The sequence below is a fragment of the Saimiri boliviensis genome, chromosome 2 (genome assembly GCF_048565385.1).
Source record: "Saimiri boliviensis isolate mSaiBol1 chromosome 2, mSaiBol1.pri, whole genome shotgun sequence".
In the NCBI taxonomy this organism is placed as follows: domain Eukaryota; kingdom Metazoa; phylum Chordata; class Mammalia; order Primates; family Cebidae; genus Saimiri; species Saimiri boliviensis.
Genome location: NC_133450.1, coordinates 121,012,957 through 121,036,327, shown reverse-complemented (window position 1 = coordinate 121,036,327; position 23,371 = coordinate 121,012,957). Strand labels below are relative to the sequence as shown.

At 39.6% G+C, this 23,371-nt stretch overlaps 2 protein-coding genes across 2 annotated transcripts in view; one reads left to right on the top strand and one right to left on the bottom strand.

Annotated features, from left to right (window-relative positions):
- The window catches only part of AVEN (apoptosis and caspase activation inhibitor), a 174,192-nt gene that overhangs the window by 22,752 nt on the left and 128,069 nt on the right, over nt 1-23,371 (top strand). Inside the window, exon 2 of the mRNA XM_039462881.2 lies at nt 10,886-11,063. Coding sequence (XP_039318815.1) covers nt 10,886-11,063 — 178 coding nt within the window. The remainder of the gene's footprint in view (nt 1-10,885; nt 11,064-23,371) is intronic.
- The window catches only part of CHRM5 (cholinergic receptor muscarinic 5), an 86,498-nt gene that overhangs the window by 40,103 nt on the left and 23,024 nt on the right, over nt 1-23,371 (bottom strand). The gene's annotated exons all lie outside the window — the stretch shown is intronic.

Genomic DNA, 23,371 nt, shown 5'->3' with positions numbered 1-23,371 from the left:
ACAATGCTGTGAGTTCTTGAGGCTAGGGCCGTTGGCTTATTGGTGTTTGTATTCCCAATGCCTGATCCAGTGCTGGGACTCAGTAGCTACTCAGGAAGCACTGTTAAATGAATATCGGCAAGTTAAGGGTGCAAGGAGCAAAAGTAGCTCTCTGTGGACATATTGCAGGACAGACAAATGTAAAAATAAATGCCACTTAGAGTTGTCGTTAAATAAGGAAGTTTGTCCTGGGAAGGAACTATCAAGGTAACTGTTTTTATTTTAAAAAAATGTTGGCCAGGTGCAGTGGCTCACACCTGTAGTCCCAGCACTTTGGAAGGCTGAGGCAGGTGGATCGCTTGAGGTCAGGAGTTTGAGACCAGCCTGGCCAACGTGGCAAAATCCCACCTCTACCAAAAATACAAATATTAGCCGGGTATGGTGGTATATACCTGTAATCCCTGCTACTCAGGAGGCTGAGACATGATAATTGCTTGAACCCTGGAGGTGGAGGTTGCAGTGAGCCGAGATCCTGCCATTGCACTCCAGCCTGGGTGACAGAGCAAGACTCTGCCTCAAAAAAAAAAAAAAAAAAAAAAAAAAAAGTGTTAGGAGGAGACACAGGTCAAGTCCTTAGTATGCTGCATTCGTTTTGATTATAACCATTAAAAAAGGTGGTGAGAAATTTAGGAAATTTAAAGCAGACCACGATAATGAGTAAGAAATTAGAAATTTGTGCTGATAAAGGAAGAAATAATGGTTAACTTGGGTGAAGAGTAAACATAATCTGTGATTTCTGCCTGTTCTTACTTGAGGGCAGAGGTTTGACCTATCTAGGTTCCTTCTAGTTCAGTAATGCTTTACTTGTTAATAAAGTTTGCTTCCTCTAGCGACTTGAGGGTTTGGGAAGTATCTTAAAGTTGGCCAGAAGACAGCTATTTAACAGTTCTGTGGAAAGTGGAATGTGTTGGAATTAAAACCTGGTAACTAAGGAAGCCAGACTTGTGCTGGTAGGTAAGAGAGTTGAAAATGTAATGAGACATAGCCGAAAGAAAATCTGGCCATTTGCAGCACTAAGCATATGTGGTGAAATCCCAGCAAAAAATGGAACAGAGAGGCAGATGTGCCTGAAGCATCCCTTTCCCCCTTCAGAAAAACAGTAAATAATCAGTGGCAATGGTTAAGGTGAATATATTTTACACACTAAGTTCACCCAGAAGTGCTCAAGGTGTTTTATAAAAAGAGTTGATATTTTTGTAGATATATGACCTTTAATCAAATGATTTAACACAGGAAATTTTTTGCTTACAGGCCTTCTAGTTAGGTCACTAGTTATTGTGTGTGTGTGTGGATTAAATAGATTGGCAAATCAAAACACCGTCTTTTCCCTTAGATCATAACCACACCCAAGAAGCAAATTGTCTTTATGTAGGACCATTTAGTGCCTTCTTTACTAGAAAAGTTGTTGATGGTAATCTAGCTCATAGACTTTACCTGGGAGTTGGGACTTGCAAAATGGCTTAATTTGGTAGTTTTTAGACCTTTTTGAAAAGCTTAAAAAGTCCCAGATTCTTAAAAGAAACTTTTTTTTTTTTTCTTTTTGAGATGGAGTTTCACTCTGGTTGTCCAGGCTGGAGTGCAATGGCGTGATCTTGGCTCACCGCAACCCCTGTCTACCGGGTTTAAGCGATTCTTCTGCCTCAGCCTTCTGAGTAGCTGCGATTACAGGCATGTGCCATCATGTCTGGCTAATTTCATATTTTTAGTAGAGACGGGTTTCTCTATGTTGGCCAGGCTGGTCTTGAACTCAGCCTCAGGTGATCCGCCCGCCTCAGCCTCCAACAGTACTGGGATTACAGGCATGAGCCACTGCACCCTGCCTACGAAGCTCAATTTTTAAAGCAGATAAAATGAAACTGCTTCATTTTCATAAAGACTCCCTAAAATGACTTCCACAAAGGGTAGTTTAAAATCACCAATTAGTCCAATAAAAGTTACTCTAGTCTAATTTCCCAAATTATTCTTAAGTCATTGAAGCATAGAGCTCTCAAGGTCTTGATTTCAAGAAATCTCATAGCCTGTCCCTGGTGTGGGCTGCCTGCAGATACTAATTACCTTTCTGTGCTTCCCAGTTTTAGCCAACTTTCAAACAAAATGACAGACGTGAGAAAGATACAAGGACTTGGGGAAAGAGAGAGATGGAATGAGAGGCCTGTGAGACGAGTCATTGAATAGCTGCACTGAGGGTTGTGTTCCCATTTTCTTGGTGTGGGATGCCTCTCCTCCTCTTTGCTTTGCTTTTTCCATATACCAACCACAAGGAAGGACAGCTGTATATACTTCTCTTGCTAGAGAACAGTTGAATTTGACTATCATGTGGAACATTTTATTCCCATTCTTAATGGCCACAGTAATTAATATTATGTACATTGTGCTGGGATCAAGAGATAATTCACATATTTGCCATATACTGCATTTGCTAATTCTTTCAAATATGATCATATATATTTTATGTAATAATACACAATGTATATTTTAATAAACAAAGACAAATGGAAACACCTTTTTAAATATTGTCCATATCCTTTTCCATTAAATTTGAAATTTCATTTTTAAATATTGAAAACTGTCACTGAATTCATTATGGTTTATGAATTTTTCTTTTGTTAAAAAGATAATTTTTTTTTTTTTTTTTTTTTTTTTTTGAGATGGAGTTTCACTCTTGTTACCCAGACTGGAGTGCAATGGCGCGATCTCTGCTCACCGCAACTTCCGCCTCCTGGGTTCAGGCAATTCTCCTGCCTCAGCCTCCTGAGTAGCTGGGATTACAGGCATGCACCACCATGCCCAGCTAATTTTTTGTATTTTTAAGTAGAGACGGGGTTTCACCATGTTGACCAGGATGGTCTCGATCTCTTGACCTCATGATCCACCCGCCTCGGCCTCCCAAAGTGCTGGTATTACAGGCTTGAGCCACCAAGCTCGGCCAGATAATGTTTTTTAATAGTGAAAAAAAAAGCATTGTATATTGTTGCTTATGGTCCAAATGATTATGTAAGACAAAAATGACCTTAATAGGTTTACAAATATAAAAGTTGGCAAACTATTAATCAGTGACATATTTTAAATCTCAATAACATTAAACATTTTGAAATGGGCTGAATTAATATTTTTCAGTTATATACCTTGGAAAATTTTAATTGAGCATATTTGACATTAATCACTGTGATTAGTGTTTGGTGACTTTTTGCTGGAGGATTTCCGTAAATCTGTTCTTTCTCATTTCTTTCTATTCTGCTTACTCCCTTCTATGATTATAATTTACGTTTTGCGAGGAACATAGGAGGCAGATGAAACGTGTGAATGTTTTTGAACTAGGTTCCAAACAGAAAGCCTTTTTTATACCCCTTTTGTTCCAGAAGAAAGTAGACGCAGGCACCTGCAAGAACTAGGTGCTTAAACATAAAAGGCCTTAAAGAGGATCTTTTGTCTGGTTATTATATGTTATTAGTATTAATAACTTCCCAAATTTTTCTGGCTTATCTGAAGGCTCTTGGTGATAATCTTTAAATATTCTCTTGGCAACCTCTTTTATTGATGTAATTATTTATTTTCCGAAAGAAAATATAGGAGGATATTTAATGAATAGGGTACCCAAATATACTGTTCATAGGTGGACCAGTAAATTAAGCAGATTATAAATTAGTGTAAATTATTGGCTACATTATTTATTGTAAGTTAAATAGGACGGCAGCTTCAGTAAGCAAATCTTTTTGTTGGTTCTGTGGAGCATATAGTTCCTTTTGTGTAGTTGGTCTAATCCATTATTAAAGGTAGGGTCTTGAAGTTTCTAACTATTATTGCTAACCTTTCTATTCTCCCTTCAATTCTGTCAGCTTTTGCTTCATACGTTATGGAGATTTGTTCTTAGGAACATATGTTTATAGGTTCATAATTGTTATCTCTCTTGTTTTCTTTTAAAAGACAAAGTCTCGCTCTATTGCCCAGGCTGGAGTACAGTGTGTGATCATAGCTCCCTGTAACTTCAAACTCTTGGGCTCAAGTGATCCTCCTGAGCAGCTAGACTAGAGATTCATGCCACCATGCCCAGCTAATTTTTTTTTTCTTTTGTAGTGATGGGGTCTCCCTATGTTGCCCAGGCTGATCTCAAACTCCTGGCCTCAAGCAATCCTCCCTACCTCAGCCTGCACTGTGGTGCCCAGCTCAGTTGTTACTATCTTTTTGATTGACCTTTCTATTATTATATAACAGCCTTCTTGGTCTTTATAACAATTTTTGTTTTAAAGTCTGTTTTGTTTATTATTTTTTTTAAGGCGGAGTCTTGCTCTGTCACCCAGGCTGGAGTGCAGTGGCATGATCTCTGCTCACTGCAACCTCTGCCTCCCAGGATCAAGCAATTCTCCCGCCTCAGCCTCCTGAGTAGCTGAAAGTACAGGTGTGTGCCACCATGCCTGGCTAATTTTGGTATTTTTAGTAGAGATGGGGTTTCACCATGTTGGCAAGGATGGTCTCGATCTCTTGACCTAGCGATCCGCCTGCCTCGGCGTCCCAAAGTGCTGAGATTACAGGCTTGAGCCACTGCACCTGACTTATTTTTAGGAGACAAGGTCTTAATCTGTCCCCCAGGCTTCAGTGCAGTGGTGCAATCATACCGCAGACTCAAATCCCGGGTCAGGTGATCATCTCACCGCAGCCTCCTGAGTAGGTGGGACAACAGATGTACACCACCATGCCTGGCTAATTTTTATCTTTTCATGGAGATAGGGTCTTGCTATATTGCCTAGGCTGGTCTTGAACTCCTGGCCTCAAGCAGTCCTTTTGCCTTGGCTTCCCAAAGTGCTGGGATTACAGAAGTGAGCCATGGTGCCAGGCTCATTATTGTTGCCTTTTTTTTTTCCTCTGATAGGTGATTTTTGTCTTCCAAAAATTTTGATATTTTTAAATTCTAATTCCCATTACCTGTGAGTGTCATCTTATTTGGAAATAGGTTCTTTGCAGATGTAATCAAGATAAAATAAGGCCTTACTGGATGAAGGTAGGCCTTAATCCAGTATAACTCAAGTCCTTATAAGAATGGAGAAGATACGAGCTGGGCGCGGTGGCTCAAGCCTGTAATCCCAGCACTTTGGGAGGCTGAGGCGGGCGGATCACGAGGTCAAGAGATCGAGACCATCCTGGTCAACATGGTGAAACCCCGTCTCTACTAAAAATAAAAAAATTAGCTGGGCATGGTGGCACGTGCCTGTAATCCCAGCTACTCAGGAGGCTGAGGCAGGAGAATTGCCTGAATCCAGGAGGCGGAGGTTGCGGTGAGCCGAGATCGCGCCATTGCACTCCAGCCTGGGTAACAAGAGTGAAACTCCGTCTCAAAAAAAAAAAAAAAAAAAAAAAAGAATGGAGAAGATACACACCCATAGAGGAGAAAATGCCGTATGAAGAAGGCAACGGAAGGAATGCAGAGGATTGCCAGCAACTGCCGAAAGCTTCTCCAAAAGATTCTCCCTCAGATCCTCCAGAAAGAGCCACCCTACCAATACCCAGATTTCAGACTTCTAGCCTCCAGAACTGTGAGAGAAAAAAGTTTCTGTGGTTTTAAGCCATCTAATTTGTGATACTTTGTTACGGCAGGTGTAGGAAAGTAATATAGATGTTGGTGCCAGGAAATGGGGTGCTGCTCTAACATACCTAAAAGTGTGGAAGTGGCTTTGGAAATGTGTGGTGAGTAGAGGCTGGAAGAATTTTAAGGTGCGTGATAGAAGCAGCCTGGGTTGTCTCGAAGATACCACTGGTAGAAATCCGAACATTAAAGGCCACTCGGGGTAGGTCTCAGATGGAAATGAGGAACGTGTTACTGGACACTAGAGGAGAAGCAAGCCTTGTTTGAAAGTGGCAGAGAATTTGGCTGAATTTTGTTCTACTGTACAGTGCTAATATGTATGTGTAAGAGACCGTTGGCTCTTCTGTTTGGAGAATGACATAGAGTTAGGTCAATTATTAGTAGGAAGTTGGTTATCTAGTCTTTGTCTTTCTCTACTTTTGCTGTTTTCCTTTCTTGAATATCTAATGATTTTAATGCTAATATTTGAGGCGAGTTAGGAAAAAGACAAATATTCTATACTCTGTTAGTTATGCAGGTTATTAGTTTGGTAAGGAAGAAAATTTAATTGTTGCCTATAATGACACTTTTAAGATCTCTGTGGCTTTAATGAGTTTGAATCTCATTTACCTAGTTAGTTCAAGGTAGGCTATAGTTCCTTATGGTGATACAGGGCTTTCTTCCGTAGAGATTTTCAGTATCCTTTTATTACCTGGAACATGGGTAAAAACATGATACGTGTTTTAGTGTTGAGAAGAAAACTGATAGTTGAACAGTCTCACAAATTGTTCACATATGTCCATGAATGGGCAGAATTGCTAGGTTCCAAATTTTTTGTCCTAGGCTTCCTTCCTGGAGAGTGTGAGATGATTGTCAACCTTGAGTAGAAATCCATGCAATAATTTTTTTCATTTTCATTCTGCAGAGTACGTAAAGTCAAAATGACCTTTGCCTATTGGAAAAACTGCAAAACATTAAGCTACTCTTTCTAGTTGGGAATCTCAATTTGTTGTAAATGGATTTTTGTGTGTGTGTCATTGGACATGATAATAGCTCAGCAGTAGTTTGATTATGTAATAGGTCTTCAGCTTATTGATCTGGCTGGATTCCTGTTAAATCTCTGAACAATGTAACCAGTGACCAATGTCCAGGTATAAAATATTACAGTGAATATCACCAGACTAATTTTGTAATGATATTAATAAGAGAATGATGTCTTTATCTTTAGTTTTCACCTTGTTTTCTGACCATTATTTTATTTGGTCTGTCCTTTTTCTCTATATTGAGGCTTTGCATATTTTTATTTTGTCTCAGATCTTTGCACAATGAACCTATAAAATTATCTAGGAGGTTTTTTTTTTTTTTTTTTGAGATGGAGTTTCGCTCTTGTTACCCGGGCTGGAGTGCAATGGCGCGTTCTCGGCTCACTGCAACCTCCGCCTCCCAGGTTCAGGCAATTCTCCTGCCTCAGCCTCCCGAGTAGCTGGGATTACAGGCACGTGCCACCATCCCCAGCTACTTTTTTGTATTTTTAGTAGAGACGGGGTCTCACCATGTTGACCAGGATGGTCTCGATCTCTTAACCTCGTGATCCACCCGCCTCAGCCTCCCAAAGTGCTGGGATTACAGGCTTGAGCCACCGAACCCGGCCTATCTAGGAGTTTTTAAGATGCATCTTTCTCTCGGTTAGATCAAATGTCTTCTAAACTTAAAAAAAGAATTATGGAGCCGGGCGCGGTGGCTCAAGCCTGTAATCTCAGCACTTTGGGAGGCTGAGGCGGGTGGATCACGAGGTCGAGAGATTGAGACCATCCTGGTCAACATGGTGAAACCCCGTCTCTACTAAAGATACAAAAAATTAGCTGGGCATGGTGGCACGTGCCTGTAATCCCAGCTACTCAGGAGGCTGAGGCAGGAGAATTGCCTGAACCCAGGAGGCGGAGGTTGCGGTGAGCCGAGATCGCGCCATTGCACTCCAGCCTGGGTAACAAGAGCGAAACTCCGTCTCAAAAAAAAAAAAAAAAAAAAAAAAAATTATGATTACTTCTTACCACTCTCTTGTGAATGGAGGCTAATGACAGCTCTGTTTGTCTCTGCATTTGGGTAGGGGTAATGAGATCCTTGTTCAGCTGTTGTTGTAATTTGGGGATGAGTGAGTCATTCATATGCACAAGGCTCAGCCTATTAGAAACCCTTGGCAGGACCATTAATTCCTTCTAAACCTCCCACTTTGCTCGTCAGTGCTTGTTTCACTGCATTAATAGTTCCTCAGGTGTTTCATATCGTAAACTTCTTTCAGATCAATGTAATTATTTTGCCCAGGTTCACATTTTTGCCATGTGTTAAAGCTATGTTCAGAGGTTTTATACTAACTGGCGAAGCCTCTCTGAACTTTATTCACCCAGTGGGCCAACAAAATAATACTGGATTTTCCCAGACAAAACCCTGCTGTTGTTTTCAGCTCTAGTTCTATCCCACAAATTCTCATCAGTTACAGGCTATTTTCTTTAAAACGTTCCTGATGGTTTTTATTTACATAGCAGATCTCATTCTGTTACATATGTTTAATCTACTGGAATCTTTTGGTTCTGAGAAACTTGCAGAACTGCTCCAGTTTTCAGGCAGTCTTTGCAGTCCCTAGAACATAACGTAGACTGCCATTTTTTTTTGTTTTGGCAAGGAGGCTTATGATGATACCTGAGTGCCAAAAGTGATCTTGAAAGGCTGTTTAGTCTGTTATTTTTTGAAAGTGTATGAAAATTGATTCAGGTGAGGGTTATTGACTAGTGTTAAATTTGTTAAGTGAACAGTTGGGGAACTGTGGACCAAACAACACAGTGGACCAAATAACACTACACAAACGATTTCCTAGATGAAACAGGGAAGACATATCTGTATGTACACTGGGTGAGTGGATCAGACTTCATTGTCCGGACCCGGTGGCCCGTCTTAGTATTATAGCACTTATGTTTGTTCAGTCATCTGATTTGATGTAAGGTAAGGTTCAAAGCACCATGTGTGATGTATTTTATCCAAAAATATTTAGCTTGACTCCATTGAGCACTGACATTTTTTAGATTAGTTTATAGATAATATTGGAGATAAAAATCTATACATAATACCATGAGGAAGCAGCCAGACCTGGCCTGGCCTTGTCAATAAGTCAGTGCCATAAAAATAGGGACTGTGCTAGATTCAAAGAGACTTACGGAATAAACAATTAGATACAATGCCTGGTCCTGAATTGGATACTGTCTTGGAAAAACCATCTGTATAGGAAATTTTTTGGGTTAGGGAAAATGGAGAGATGAAGTATATTTTTTAAACATCTGGTGACCAAAAAGAAGTATATGTAAATATATACATAGAAAAAGATCTGAAAGTATGTGTACTCAGGGCTTAGTGGTACTCTGTGGGTGAGGGAATTTGGGGTTTTTATTTATTTTAGTTTTGCTTGTTTTTAAATTTTCTTCAATGCACATGTCCTGTTTCTTTGTTAATAAAAGCTTGTTATTTTTTTTTTAAGTCCACACTAACCTATCCTATACAGATCAGTTATTTTAATACATTTCACTAGTTTTTTTCTTGATAAGGATTTTGTAATGTTTGGGACACATGTTTGAACCATGTCTTTAGATTCTGTGTGCATCTCTCTCTGCTTTAAAAATTTAATATTCTTTTGTGAAAAATTTAAATACATGCAAAGGAGATAGAATAATAATATAATGGTTTTCCATGTACCCATCATCCAGCTTCAGTAGTTATCAATTATGTCTAGTCTATTTCATGTCTGTCCACCATTCCTCTCCATCCACTATTTTGGAGCACATCTCACATGTCCTATCTTTTCATCCATAGAGAGTTTATCATTTATATCTAAAAGTTAACACTAAAAAAATTTTACAATACCAGTATCATAACAAACAGTAAATTCGTGGTATTTCCTTAATAAAATCGAATATCCAATCATTATTTCCTTTTCCCAGTTGTCTCATGGTCATTATTTTCTCTAGATGATTCAAATTGGTACAAGAAAGCTTTTTTGGTTTACAGGTTTCTCCATCCTCTCCCACCATTTTTTTTCTTGCACTTCATTTATTGAAGAAACTGGGCTCCTTATCTTCTAGAATTTTTCACATTGTGCATCTTTCTGCATGCTGTCTTAACCTTTCAGTGCCCAAGACTGCAAACTGTTCTCTAGACTGCATCTGAGCAGGGTTGCTATTTAAAGCTTACAGAAATCTATACAACATAGTCAGTTGTAATACCGGGAACTTTTTTATACCCGAGCATTTTCTTTTCTATTGAATTAAGGTTTTGTGCCAGCTTTTTTTTCTAGGAGTATTGTGTATGTGTGTGTGTCCACATGTCTACAACTAGTTGCTCACACAGATGCTACTTGAAAAATCACACATGCAAGTTGTAGAAATTTGAGCCTGGAGAGTGTTAAGAGGGCACCTGAGAGGGCACTCACAGAAAGCTATCAAGGGCAGATGAAGTGGCCTTGACTTTGTCAGCAATTTGTCTCCTCTCAATATTTAAAAATCAATTCGTGTCAATATATCACCTCAGAACATTCATGAATCACCTGTCTGGATGGTTTTGTTCATAACATGTATTTCTTCCAAACTCAAGTTGTGAATAAGAAGTACTAAAACAAATTTGGACTTGGAATGGTTTTCATTATTGTGGAGAATGGAACCATATGTGTAAATGTAGTACCACATAACTTCGTGCTCCGTTTCACAAGCCATTGTCCCTCACTGTGTGTAATGATACTTTCCTAGGAATGTGTGTCTAAGTTAAATAGTTTTAAATGATGTCATACTTTAATTCCTCTAAAAAAATTAAAAAATAAAGCTTACAAACATAGTTACTAGTCAGTTACTAATATCTGGAATGTGTTTGTAAAATCCATCAATTGAAAGGAAGAGTTGATTTCCATCCTGAAGTCCTTTGAGTTTAATCAAGCTTACAGCCTTGATTATTACAACTGGGTGAAACTGCTATTGAAATAAGATACTTAGGGGTAGATTTTAGAGATGAGTTCCACAGATGTTTAGGTAGCTGCTTGCCAGATTTTCTTTTCAATGATTACTGAAAAGTTTACTCTGAAAGAACACTCTCGTATAGTGTGATTCTCTTAAAATAATATTTAATATCGTCAGACAGCTTTGTCTATAAGTTGCTTTTTATTGCTGTACCTATGTACTACTTTGTTTTACTGGGAAGCCTCCTAAGGTCAGGATTTCCACTGCCTACTTACTGATTTGTCTCTAATGATTGCAGGTTGAAGATGACAGCGATGCAGAGACCCATGGGGAAGAGAATGATGAACAGGGAAATTATTCTAAAAGAAAGATTGTCTCTAACTGGGATCGATATCAAGATATTGAAAAAGAGGTCAATAATGAAAGTGGAGAGTCACAGAGGGGAACAGATTTCAGTGTCCTCCTTAGCTCTGCAGGTATGAATTCCAGTTGCATGCATACCGCTTGGTGCTGTAAAAGTTGCACGGACTTTTTATTTGTATTTTTAAATTCCACTGCTATACCTAGCAATTTATCCTTTGTTCTTCGGATTTTAAATTCAAGTGAAGGACAGTGTTTCTAATGGCTTGTAAGGGGAAAAAAAATGATGTTTCTTTAAGTGGAAGTAAGGGTTTCCATGTACTGATGTAGAATGACTAAAGTCTTTGCGATAGATAAAAGGCTTTCTATAAGTGGAAAAAGCTGAGCCATGCCGCTGTAAATTTGATAGTCTGAGAAACGTAAATGTTTTCTTTGATATTAGAGGAAACATTACTTAGATTTATAGGAAGCATTATAAAGTTTCTAGAATATTTGTTCTCTTTTTTCTTCCTTAAGTAGCCAGGCATATGCATAGTAGTGGATATGCACATATTGGAGCCATATGCACTTGAACACCAAAAATTCTTTTTGCTTTCGCTTTTGAATAGTCTTCTCTGTCAATACAGTGAAAAACCCAGTCTTTCCATGGTCAGCTGTAATCTAAGATTGATTGCACCTTGAGTGATGCGATGCTGAAGAGCAGTAACAGGGAATAATGGAGAAGTACTGGGTGTATAGATGGATGCAGGGTCCCTACTGGGGTGTGGGTAAGAATTTAAAGAAAAAGTGGAAGATAGATTGGTGATTTCCAGGGGTTGGAGATGGGAGAGTGGGAGGTGGATGTGGTTATAAAGGGGCAGCATGACAGATCCCTGGGATGCTGATACCGTTTAGTATCTTGACTGTTGTGGCAGATACACAAAACTTCACAGGTGATAAAATTATATAGAACTTAATATAGAACACGTGCACAAATGAGTATGAATACATCTGAATAAGACTGGCAGATTGTATCAGTTTCCGTGTCACCCTCCTCGTTGTGATACTATATTATGGTTTTGCAAAATGTTATTAAGAGTAGCCGGGCAATGTGTACAAAGAGATTGCTCTGTATTATTTCTTTACAACTGTGTGTGAATCTGCAACCACCTCAATAAATAATTATTGCCAGGTTAAAAACATGTAAAGGAAGCAGATGTGAGAAGCAAAGAAGTAAAACAAAAATAATACTTTGGGACTGGAACTGTCTCATCCTCGTGACTTTGATGTTGCTGTCTAGTTCTTCCCTTCTTTATCTGCCTGTATTTTTGAATGCCTGCACCAGCCTAAGAACAATGAAGTGATGCATCCTCTTTTAACTTAATAGAATATGCTTTTCTGAGCAGGAAAGAGGTAGAGAGATCATAAAATTGTGAGTCAGAAGCACGAGATTCAGTTTCGTGTCATTACCATAGGTGATTCAAATAGCATAATGTCTTTGGGCTTGTGGATGGCTCTCAACTCAATGACTGTTCAAGGACTGGTAACACTAAATAATTTTTCCAGTCAAATGAGTGCTTCCCTCTTGGTACCTATATTTTGGCTAGTTATGGGTTTATAAGCGCTTTGCTTCAAGATGAGAGAAGAGGAATGAAGGTAAAATATGGGCTGGTTAGTTTTAATTCTTATCAGTTGTTCTGCCAAAAGATCTAGGGGGACAAAATTGAAGTAGTTCCAATGAAATTAACTGGTGGACTAAAGTAAATTTAATTCAATCAATTATTTATTCAGTTACCAGTATCTGCCCAAAAGGGATACTTTATAAATGTTGGAAGACAGTTAAAAATTCTAGTCTAACTTACCAGGCCTGTCCTCTGGATTATGATTTTGGTTATTTAACATTTTATTTATAATTGAAAACCTGGCATGGTTTGGGTCTCTCATGTATTTTTCTTGTAGTCTGTCTTTGCTTGCTGGTTTCTTCTGAAGAGGCTTGTTTACCTGTGATTGGCTTTTTTTGGTGATTGCAACTGTCCTGTCTTTTGATAGGTACTTAAATTTCTTTCCCACTCCGTTGCTAATTTATCAGTTTCTTCTCAATATAAGCCTGAGAAGAGCTGCCATGTTTCGTCATGCTTAGCGCCATAGTGCTATATTGGTTTACTTTCGAGAGGTAAACTTCATTCTCTGAAAATAAAAATTCTAGAGTACGTAGTGTTCTCTAGGTAAGCTGTCCATACTCCTTGGAAGGATTCTGCTTCCCAGTATACTATCCTTGTTTGTATAAATAAACAACTGAGGAAAAAATTGCTGATTCCTTAGTCTTGCAATCATAAACATTTCTAGATATTGCCAAATTGCTTTCCACAGTAAAGATGAGCTAGAGTTCCTAGTGTTTGGCATCTCTGCCAATTCATAGTACTGTTGGACTTTTTTTTTTTTTTTTTTTTGAGACGGAGTTTCGCTCTTGTTACCCAGGCTGGAGTGCAATGGCACGATCTCTGCTCACCGCAACCTCTGCCTCCTGGGCTCAGGCAATTCCCCTGCCTCAGCCTCCTGAGTAGCTGGGATTACAGGCACGTGCCACCATGCCCAGCTAATTTTTTGTATTTTTAGTAGAGACGGGGTTTCACCATGTTGACCAGGATGGTCTCGATCTCTTGACCTCGTGATCCACCCGCCTCGGCCTCCCAAAGTGCTGGGATTACAGGCTTGAGCCACCGCGCCCGGCCCTGTTGGACTTTTAAATTGTGACCAGTTGATTGAATCATGTCTAGTATAGTTAATTCAACAGATATTTAAGTGCCCTCTGTTCCAGGTATTGGCTTAGAGGCTGGGCATAGAGCGGTGAATAGAACAGATATAAACACCTGCCTCGCAGAGTTGAATTTCTAAAGGGTAGAGACAAACAACAGTACACAAAATGTTAAATGCCATACTTGCTTAGGATAGAAAGGGAGGGCTGTTATCATTTTAGAAGTAGCCAGGGGTCTTACTGAGAAGATAACTTTTGACCAAAGATCTGAAGAGGGTGAAGGAGCAAGTGAGGATGTCTGGGAAAAGTATCCCAGGCAAAGGGAATAGCAAGCTCAAAGGCTGTGAGACAGGAGGATAGGAAATCACAAAGAAGGCCAGTGTGCAGAAGCAAAGTAGGCAATGAATTGGGAAAGGCAGCCAGATCGCCTAGTATTGTAGACCGTGGTAAAGATGTTTGCTTTTACTGAGTGAGATGAAAAAACCAGTGGAGGGCTTTGAAGAGAAGAAGTGATACAGCTAACTCCTGTGTTAACAGGATCACTGTGCTGTGTTGGAAGGAACTGATGACTGGCAAAAGGGGAGCAGGTAGACTAGTTAGGAAGCCACTAGTACTACTAACAGCAGGTAGACTAGTTAGGAAGCCACTAGTAATAATCCAGGCAAGCAGTGGTGATAGGTTCGGGGTCCAGAGGAGAGCTGTGGAGGTGATGAAAAGTGGCTGGGCTCTAGATCTATGTAGAGGGAAGAGCAGAGAGCACTTGAAAATGTTGGGTATGAGATAAAAAGGATGACACTAAGTTTTTGGTCTGAACAGTGAGAAGAAGGGAGTTGCCATTAACTGAGGTGTATAAGTTATAGGTGTTAGTGTTGCACGTGTTAAAATTGAGATGTCACTTAGATACCTGTTGCCATCAGAATTCCTTAAGAAATGGCTGGCACCCTCCATATAACTGGACATTTTGACAAAGGAACCATTTACAAAGGTATGTGTGTAGTATAGTGAAAGCATTGATGTAGTGCTGTGTCGGGAGGGTGAGTAGCAGCATGTATGTTACTAGTTACTGGAAATTTGAAGAGGGTCATAGAGAGTTTGCCTTGGGAGAATGAATCACCTTCATTGAGGGCACTCAGCCAGTGAAGATGATCTTAAACTTAGAGAGTCAGAGGAATACACATTCTCTTCCTGTCTCTGCCAGGGCTTCCATAAGCCTAACCTGCTGGAAGCCAGAAGACAAAGGAAGTTGTAGTCCATACTGGTCAAGCTTCTAGGGCAGAACTGGATGGAGAAGGGTGGAGGATAAGTCTGCATTGGCACATGGAAGAGACCCAGCACAACATCTAAGACGAGACATGGAGCAGGCTGCCTGATAGAGGAATGTAGGGTTCAGAATCCAGGCATGGGCTGGTGATAGTACATTTGGGTGATGCCAGCCTTTAGATGATATTTAAAGTCATAAGAATGTATGAGATGACCAGGGGAGTTATTACCTAGAGAAGGGCTGACTTCTGGGCACCACACTGTCTAGAGCAGGCGTCCCCAAACTTTTTACACAGGGGGCCAGTTCACTGTCCCTCAGACCATTGGAGAGCTGCCACATACCGTGCTCCTTTCACTGACCACCAATGAAAGAGGTGCCCCTTCCTGAAGTGTGGCGGGGGGCCGGATAAATGGCCTCAGGGGGCCGCATGCGGCCCGCGTGCTGTAGTTTGGGGACGCCTGGTCTAGAGTTTAGGGGAAAGAGAAGAAACCAGCAAAGGAGACTGAGCATGAGTGGTAGAAGGAATAACCAGAAGAGTGTAGTGTCTTTAAGTGTTTTGAGACAGAAGGAGAAATGTGTATAAATGCAGTTGATGACAATGAAGAATTGACTTTAATTTAGCAAGAGGAAGGTTATTGGTGGTCTTCACAGGTGCAGTTTGTTGGAGTGGTGGGCTAAATTTTTTCTTGAATTTAAAAAGCATGTGGGAGGAGACCTTTGAGACAGCAGACATACATGACTTAATTTTAAGGAGTTTTGTTATAAAGGAAAGGAGAATAATGGGCTGGTGGAAGAAGTGGGTCAAGACTTTTTGATTTTTTTCTTTTTTTTTTTTGGCATTTCTTTTATAGAGACAGGGTCTTGTTATGTTTCCCAGGCTGGTCTCAAATTCCTGGGCTCAAGCAATCCTCCTGTCTTGGCCTCCCAAAGACCTGGGATTACAGATGTGAGCCACTGTGGTTGGCCAGTCAAGACATTTTTTAAAGATGGGAGAAATAACTACATGTTTACTTTTTTTTTTTTTTTTTTTTGAGACCGAGTTTCGCTCTTGTTACCCAGGCTGGAGTGCAATGGCGCAATCTCGGCTCACCGCAACCTCCGCCTCCTGGGTTCAGGCAATTTTCCTGCCTCCGCCTCCTGAGTAGCTGGGATTACAGGCACGCACCACCATGCCCAGCTAATATTTTTTTTTTATTTTTAGTAGAGACGGGGTTTCACCAAGTTGACCAGGATGGTCTCGATCTGTTGACCTTGTGATCCGCCCGCCTCGGCCTCCCAAAATGCTGAGATTACAGGCTTGAGCCACCGTGCCCGGCCTCATGTTTACTTCTTGATAGATCCAGAAAACAGGGCAAAATTAATGTGGGGAAAAGTGAGAATTCCTTTATATTCTTTAGTAGATATGAGCTTGATAGGATCTGTTGTGCAGGTGGAGAAATTGCTCATTGCTGGGGCTTGGGCAGTTTTCCAACTGTAATTGGAGGAAAAGTAGAATATATGGGCATAGATATGGGTAGATGGGTAGATGTCATGGGGGCTTGAGGAAGCATTCTTCTAAGAAAACCAAGGATAAGTGTTGCGGAGGAGGTATTGGAAGTAGAAGGAAAGAGTGGAAGGAGACATAGTTGTCGAGGAAGTGGGAAAGTAGTTTCCTATTTTCTAAATAGGAAAATACGGTATAGATGTTGGGCCACAATAGGGGTATTCATAAATTTAAGGTGAGAACAGATGTACTTTTTCCTGACTCATATTCTGCTGCATGGGTGCAGGCCCAGAAAGATGGAAGGGTAGGACTTAATTATGATTGTAGTTTAATAGAGCAAATGCAATGAAATGAGAGAGGGAAAGGATATGATTAGAATGATTGACATAAATTTAAATGGGATAAGGAGATAAGTGAAGGTATGAGAGAAGATGGGGGCAGTAAAAAGATCGTGGGATCACAGGATGACAGATTCTTCTGGGCAGATGGATTATTGACCTTCTTGAGAAGGTGTGAGTTGGAGAGGTGGGAAGGAGGTGGCTGCAGATTAGAAGGTTTGACGTTGAGATTTGGTGGGGCAGGGGGTTGCAGATGACAGTAATGATATAGTCTTGTATAAAAGCATGGGCATGCCTGCTCTGAGATGATGTGGAGACCTCATCATTGGAGGTTTTTAGTTTACCTTTCTTTAGTTATTACTGTGGTTGAACATCTTTGTATTAGCGGTGTTTGCTTTCTTGGTGAACTGCTTGCTCACATTCTTTAACCATTTGGCATTTTGTTTCTTATTGATTTGTGGATTAAAAAAATATAGTCTTTATACTTATCTTTGGATATTTGTGTTTGCAGATATCTCTTGATATGAGATTCACTTGTATAGTGGTGTCTTTCAGTGCGTTGTTTTAAATTTCAGTTGAATTTATCAATTGTCTATCTTACTGTTTATGCTGTTTTATGCCTTGAGAACTCCATCTTTCCCCCAGGGTTAAAGATGTTCTCCTATATTTTCTTCTAAAAGTTCTAATTTTGCTTATTTTCCCAAAGAGTATTGCATTTTATTGTTTGCTACATGGCTTTTGCAACCATTTTCGATTGGTGGAGTGAGACGGACGGCATGATTACCTTGTACTTCCATCTCCTAAACAGTATATATCCTTTCGGTTTTCATTTTCTATTTTTCTTTATGAGTATATAATTTCTCGATTATGTACCAAAGTAGTGAAATTAGGAGCAATTTATCAACCTTCCAACAGTTGATTTTTAATATTGAACATTTAAATTTGTCCTGTGATGTGACAGTTTTCTTTTGACAATGTGGTTTAGTGTAAGGGGCACAGGCCACCAAGTCAAATAAACGTTGACTTGACTCTACTTCTACCATGACTCTCTTTTTGGGCACTACTGTTTCTCCATGTAGGAAGAGCGAGAATAGAAGTAACAGTGCTTGATGTGATGATGCCAGCATCTTATCTCAGAGTTACACTGACTTTAGTTCTGCTTCATGTGTGAACATGGTGCCTAGTTTTAGTATTTAATTTTTTTGCTAATAGAACCTTACTTGTCTCTATTCAGTAAAGTCATAGTCTAATATTTTCCCTCAAATGTTAAATACATAAATAGCAATGGTTGCAACATTATTTATATTTTTCTGAGAAATTAAAAGTTCTTCCGTATAATATCATTGACTGTTGAGACGTTTATTGAATGCTAGTGTTTTTCTGAGTCTCTAAACATTAAAAAGTCAGTGGTCTTAGGTTAAGAAATAAAAGTAAGCTTTTTTCCCCCTTTCCCTTACTTGTAGTTGTTTCCATCTATAACTGTTCATCTGTTTTTCTCTTCTATCTCAGTGTTTGCCATGTGCCCTGAAGGATGGCCATTGCCATCATGGTGAGATATATCCAGATTTGGTATCTTACAGAAAGGCTCTATGCTTTGGACTGTTCCTTTGTTGTTGTTGTTGTTGTTGTATTCATCTTTTTAAAAAAAAATAATTGCAACTTTTATTCTGAATCGAGGAGGGACATGTCAGGTTTGTTACCTGGGTATATTGCATGATGCTGATGCAGAGGTTTGGGTTATAATGGATCCTGTCACCCAGGTACTGAGCATAACACTTAATAGTTTTTCACCCTTTGCCCACTTGCTCTTCCCTCTCTGGTAACTATTTAGTGTTTACTATTGCCATCTTTATGTTCGTAGTACCCCATGTTTAGCTCCCTCTTATGAGTGAGAACGTGCAGTCTTTGGTTTTCTGTTCCTGTATTAGTTTGCTTAATATAATGGCCTCCAGCTACATCCATGTTGCTGCAAAGGACATGATTTCATTCTTTTTTATGGCCACATAGTATTGTAAGATGTGTATGTACCACATTTTCTGTATGTGGTCCACCATTGATGGCACCTAGGTTGATTCCGTGTCTTTGCCATTACGAAAAGTGCTGGCGATGAACATACAACTGCATATGTCTTTTTGGTAGAAAGATTTCGTTTCTTTTGGATATATACCCAGTAATGGGATTGCTAGGTTAAATGGTAGTTCTAGGTTCTTTGAGAAATCTCCAAACAGCTTTCTGCAGTGGCTGAACTAATTTCTACTCCCGCCAACAGTGTGTAAGCATTCCCTTTGCTCCACAGCCTCATCAGCATCCATTTTTGTTTGTTTTTTTGTTTATTTGTTTTTGACATTTTAATAATAGTCATTCTGAGTGGTGTGACATGATATCTCATTGTGGTTTTGATTTGCATTTCTCTGATTAGTGATATTGGGCATTTTTTTCATCTGTTAGTTGGCAACTTGTGTGTCACCTTTTGAAGTGTTTCTTCATGTCTTTTGCCCATTTTAAAATGTTTTTTTACTTGTTTAGTTAAGTTTCTTAAAGATTATTAGAACTTTGGGAGATACGTAGTTTGCAAATATTTTCTCTCATTCTACAGGTTGTCGGTTTACACTGTTGATAGTGTTTTTTTGCTGAGCAGAAACTCTTTCATTTAATTAGGTCCTACTTGTTAATTTTTGGTTTTGTTGCAATGCTTTTGAGGACTTAAGTACTGTTCTTTATACAGTTTTCCCTTGGTATTCAAGAGAGATGGTTTCAGGACCCCTGTGGATACCAAAATCTAGGAATGCTCAAGCCTCCGATATAAAATGGCACAGTATTTGCATATAACCTATGAAAAGAGTATAGATATCTTATATACTTTCAATCAGCTTTAAATCACTTATAGTATCTAATACAATGTAGGTGCTATGTCTAGTTATCCTGTATTATTTTTTATTTGTATTTTTCTTGTTGTATTGTTTATTTTAAAAAATTTTCTTCATTTATTTTTAGAGAGACAGGGTCTTTCTCTGTTGCCCACACTGGAGTACAGTGGCATGATCATAGCTCACTGTAGCCTCAATCTTCTGGGCTCAAGCAATCCTCCTGCCCCAGCACCCTGAGTAGCTGGGACTATAATGGGACTGGCTGATTGCTTCATTTTTTTGGTAGAGACAGGATCTTGCTATGTTGCCTAGGTTGATCTTGAACTCCTGGCCTCAAGTGATCCTCCCTCTTTGACCTTCTAAAGTGCTGAGGTTACAGGTGTGAGCCACTGTGCCTGACCAGTATTGTTTTTATTTTTTAAAAATATTTTTGATCTGTGGTTGGTTAAATACAATATGGAGGATTTAATATGGACGGTTGCCTGTATGTTATATTTTCTTCCCAAATTAGCTGGACCTCTGGTCCAATTCTCAAATGCTATTTTGAAATAGACCTTTTTCTAAGAGTATACCTAGCTTAACGTATTCTCTAAGTAGATTTCTGTTGTAACAGTGAATTTTTGAAGACTGGTAATTAAAAATTGAATTTCTATTTATACACAGTGTATGTATGCTGATATTCACTTTGAAAGATAGTTTGCCATTTTCCAACACAATTGAAGATCTAGCACTTTCACCCTTAAAGGATACTCTAGAGAGGAGGTCCCCAACCTTTTTGGCACCAGGAACTGGTTTTGTGGAAGACAGTTTTTCCACAGACTGGGGTGGGGATGATGGTTTCAGGATGATTCAAGCACATCGCATTTATTGTGTACTTTATTTCTGTTATTATTTTATCATGATAAAAATAGTGAAATAATTTACAGCTCACCATAATGTAGAATCAGTGGGAGTCCTAAGCTTGTTTTCTTGCAACTGGACAGTCTCAACTGGCAGTGATGGCAGACAGTGACAAATCATCAGGCATTAGATTCTCCTAAGGAGCACGCAGCCTGGATCCCTCGCATGTGCGGTTCACCGTAGGGTTTGGCACCTATGAGAATCTAATGCTGCTGCTAATCTGACAGGAGGTGGAGCTCAGGCGGTAATACAAGCAGTGGGGAGTGGCTGTAAACAGAGAAGAATCTTTGTTCACTTGCCTCCTGCTGTGCAGCCCGGTTCCCAACAGGTCACAGATTGATACTGGTCCATGGTCTGGGGGGTGGGGACCCCTGCTCTAGAGAAACTCTAGCATGTGTGTGCACACATGTTCACAGCTGTGTGTTCAGAAGGGCCCCAGATGGAAGCAACACAAATATTCATTAATAGTGGAATGAATGCTTAAATAAATGGATGAATCTTTTCGAGATAGCATGAAGTAAAAGAAACATGCCCACAGAATTTTTTAGTATGAATCTATATAAAGTTTAAACACAGGAAAAAAACTGTTACTTAGGGATGCATATGTAAATGTTAAAATGATAATCAAGGAAATGATTATTCCAGATATCAGGATTGTGGTCATCTCTAGTGGGGGAGATGAGGTGTAATGATTGAGGAGGGCCAGATAGCTGGTGTGGTGTTGGCAGTATTCTATTTCCTGACCCAGACGACGGTTATTTATATTGGTTTAATAATTATTCTTGAAGTTCATATGTATTGTCAATTTTTTTTTTTTTTTTTTTTTTTTGAGATGGAGTTTCGCTCTTGTTACCCAGGCTGGAGTGCAATGGCGCGATCTCAGCTCACTGCAACCTCTGCCTCCTGGGTTCAGGCAATTGGCCTGCCTCAGCCTCCCGAGTAGCTGGGATTACAGGCACGTCCCACCACGCCCAGCTAATTTTTTGTATTTTTAGTAGAGATGGGGTTTCACCGTGTTGACCAGGATGGTCTCGATCTCTTGACCTCGTGATCCACCCGCCTCAGCCTCCCAAAGTGCTGGGATTACAAGCGTGAGCCTCCGCGCCCGGCCCTGTATTGTCAATTTTTAAAAATTTACAGATTTTTTTATAAAGTGAATACAAATCTTTAAAAGTAGATTTCTAATGGGAAATTTTCTGTTACCCCCATAGAGGTGGGAACCATTTTTAGAAAGGCAGCTCTTTCCAGCCTGCTTCCTTTGTGCTGCCCAGGCACTGCCTGCTTTGTTTCTGGCCATGGACAGTGACACCCTCATTTGTATTGGTGGTGGGTATGGGAAGGGGGATGATTGTTCACAGTCATACTTTTTTTTCTAGAACCATGAGTCTTTAGGTGTCTTTGTAGGATTCTTTCTGTAAGACTCTGAAAGAGCTAACCATGCCTTTGGCTTTTCTTTTTGAATAGTATTCTTGCAGTTCTAAGTTACGTTTCAAGAGCTTTGAAAATGACACCCAACTCTTACTTTCAAACATAAAAAGTAAGATCTATAAGAAATTTCTTCTGCCCTTCACTTTTTTCCCCCCAAAAATCGATCATTGGATTCATGCCGTATGCATTGTCTGTTCCTTTCAAGACGGCACAGATAGCCAGAGTTAGAAAAATGTTTACAGTATGAGCAGAACACACTGGATCAATATTGAAGATAAACATGGGGAAAATATTATGTGCAAGTCCATAAATACCATTTTTAGAGGTACAAATAAAAACGAAATAACTAGACTGCAGTTTGGTCAATATAGTTGTTGTCTGTGCATATTTTCACTTAAAGCTATTACATATTTTGCTCAGTGTAATTTTATGAAAAGCTATATTGGGTGGGAAATTTTAATTGTAACGATATTTGAATTTCTCTCCTCCTCTGTATCCTTGTTCCAACTATTAGAGTGAAGGGAAAAGAAAGGATATTTCTCTAGCAGCCTATTTTTTTAAACTAAACCTTGAAACTTTTATTTCCACGAGGCAACAGGACAGTTTTATTCGCCCTCATTGATGCAGTTTATTTTTTCCCTCTTTGTGTATGGAATATAGTTTGTACTAATGCGGTCTCATATTACAAAGGCAATATAGTAGAAGATGGTTCTTCCTTTGATATTTAAAACATCTGAAATAACACAAACAGAACTATACATTAAAAAAAAATTTTGTGGCTGAGCTTGGTGGCTCACACCTGTAATCCCAGCACTTTGGGAGGCCGAGGTGGGCAGAACACCTGAGGCTGGGAGTTCGAGACCAGCCTGACCAACATGGAGAAACCCCATCTCTACTAAAAATACAAAGTTAGCTGGGCATGGTGCTGCATGCCTGTAACCCCAACTGCTCAGGAGGCTGAGGCAGGAGAATCGCTTGAACCTGGGAGACAGAGGGTGCAGTGAGGGGAGATTGCGTCATTGCACTCAAGCCTGGACAACAAGAGTGAAACTCTAAGAAAAAACAATTTTTTTTTTTTCATTTGTTCTGGCTGACAGGGCTAAAAAAATTTTCAGTTAGGTAACAAAAAAGAAAAAGGGCAACTCCAATTACAAAAAAACCTTTCCTTTCCTTATAGCTGAATATTGAAGTCGGCCTAACTTGATTTTCTTTTTAAAAACCTTCAGAAGTTAAGAACAGAATTTGTTTGCTCAACTGCTAGTCTCCAGAGCCTTTTTACATTTTCTATTGTTTTGAGGCTCTTTTTTTTCACTGGTCCAGCTGCGTCATTTTCATCATCCTGAACTTTCATTTTCCTGCCCTGAAGTTGTACTTTTCCTTTAGCAGATCCAGCCTAGGCAGCTTTATTTCCCT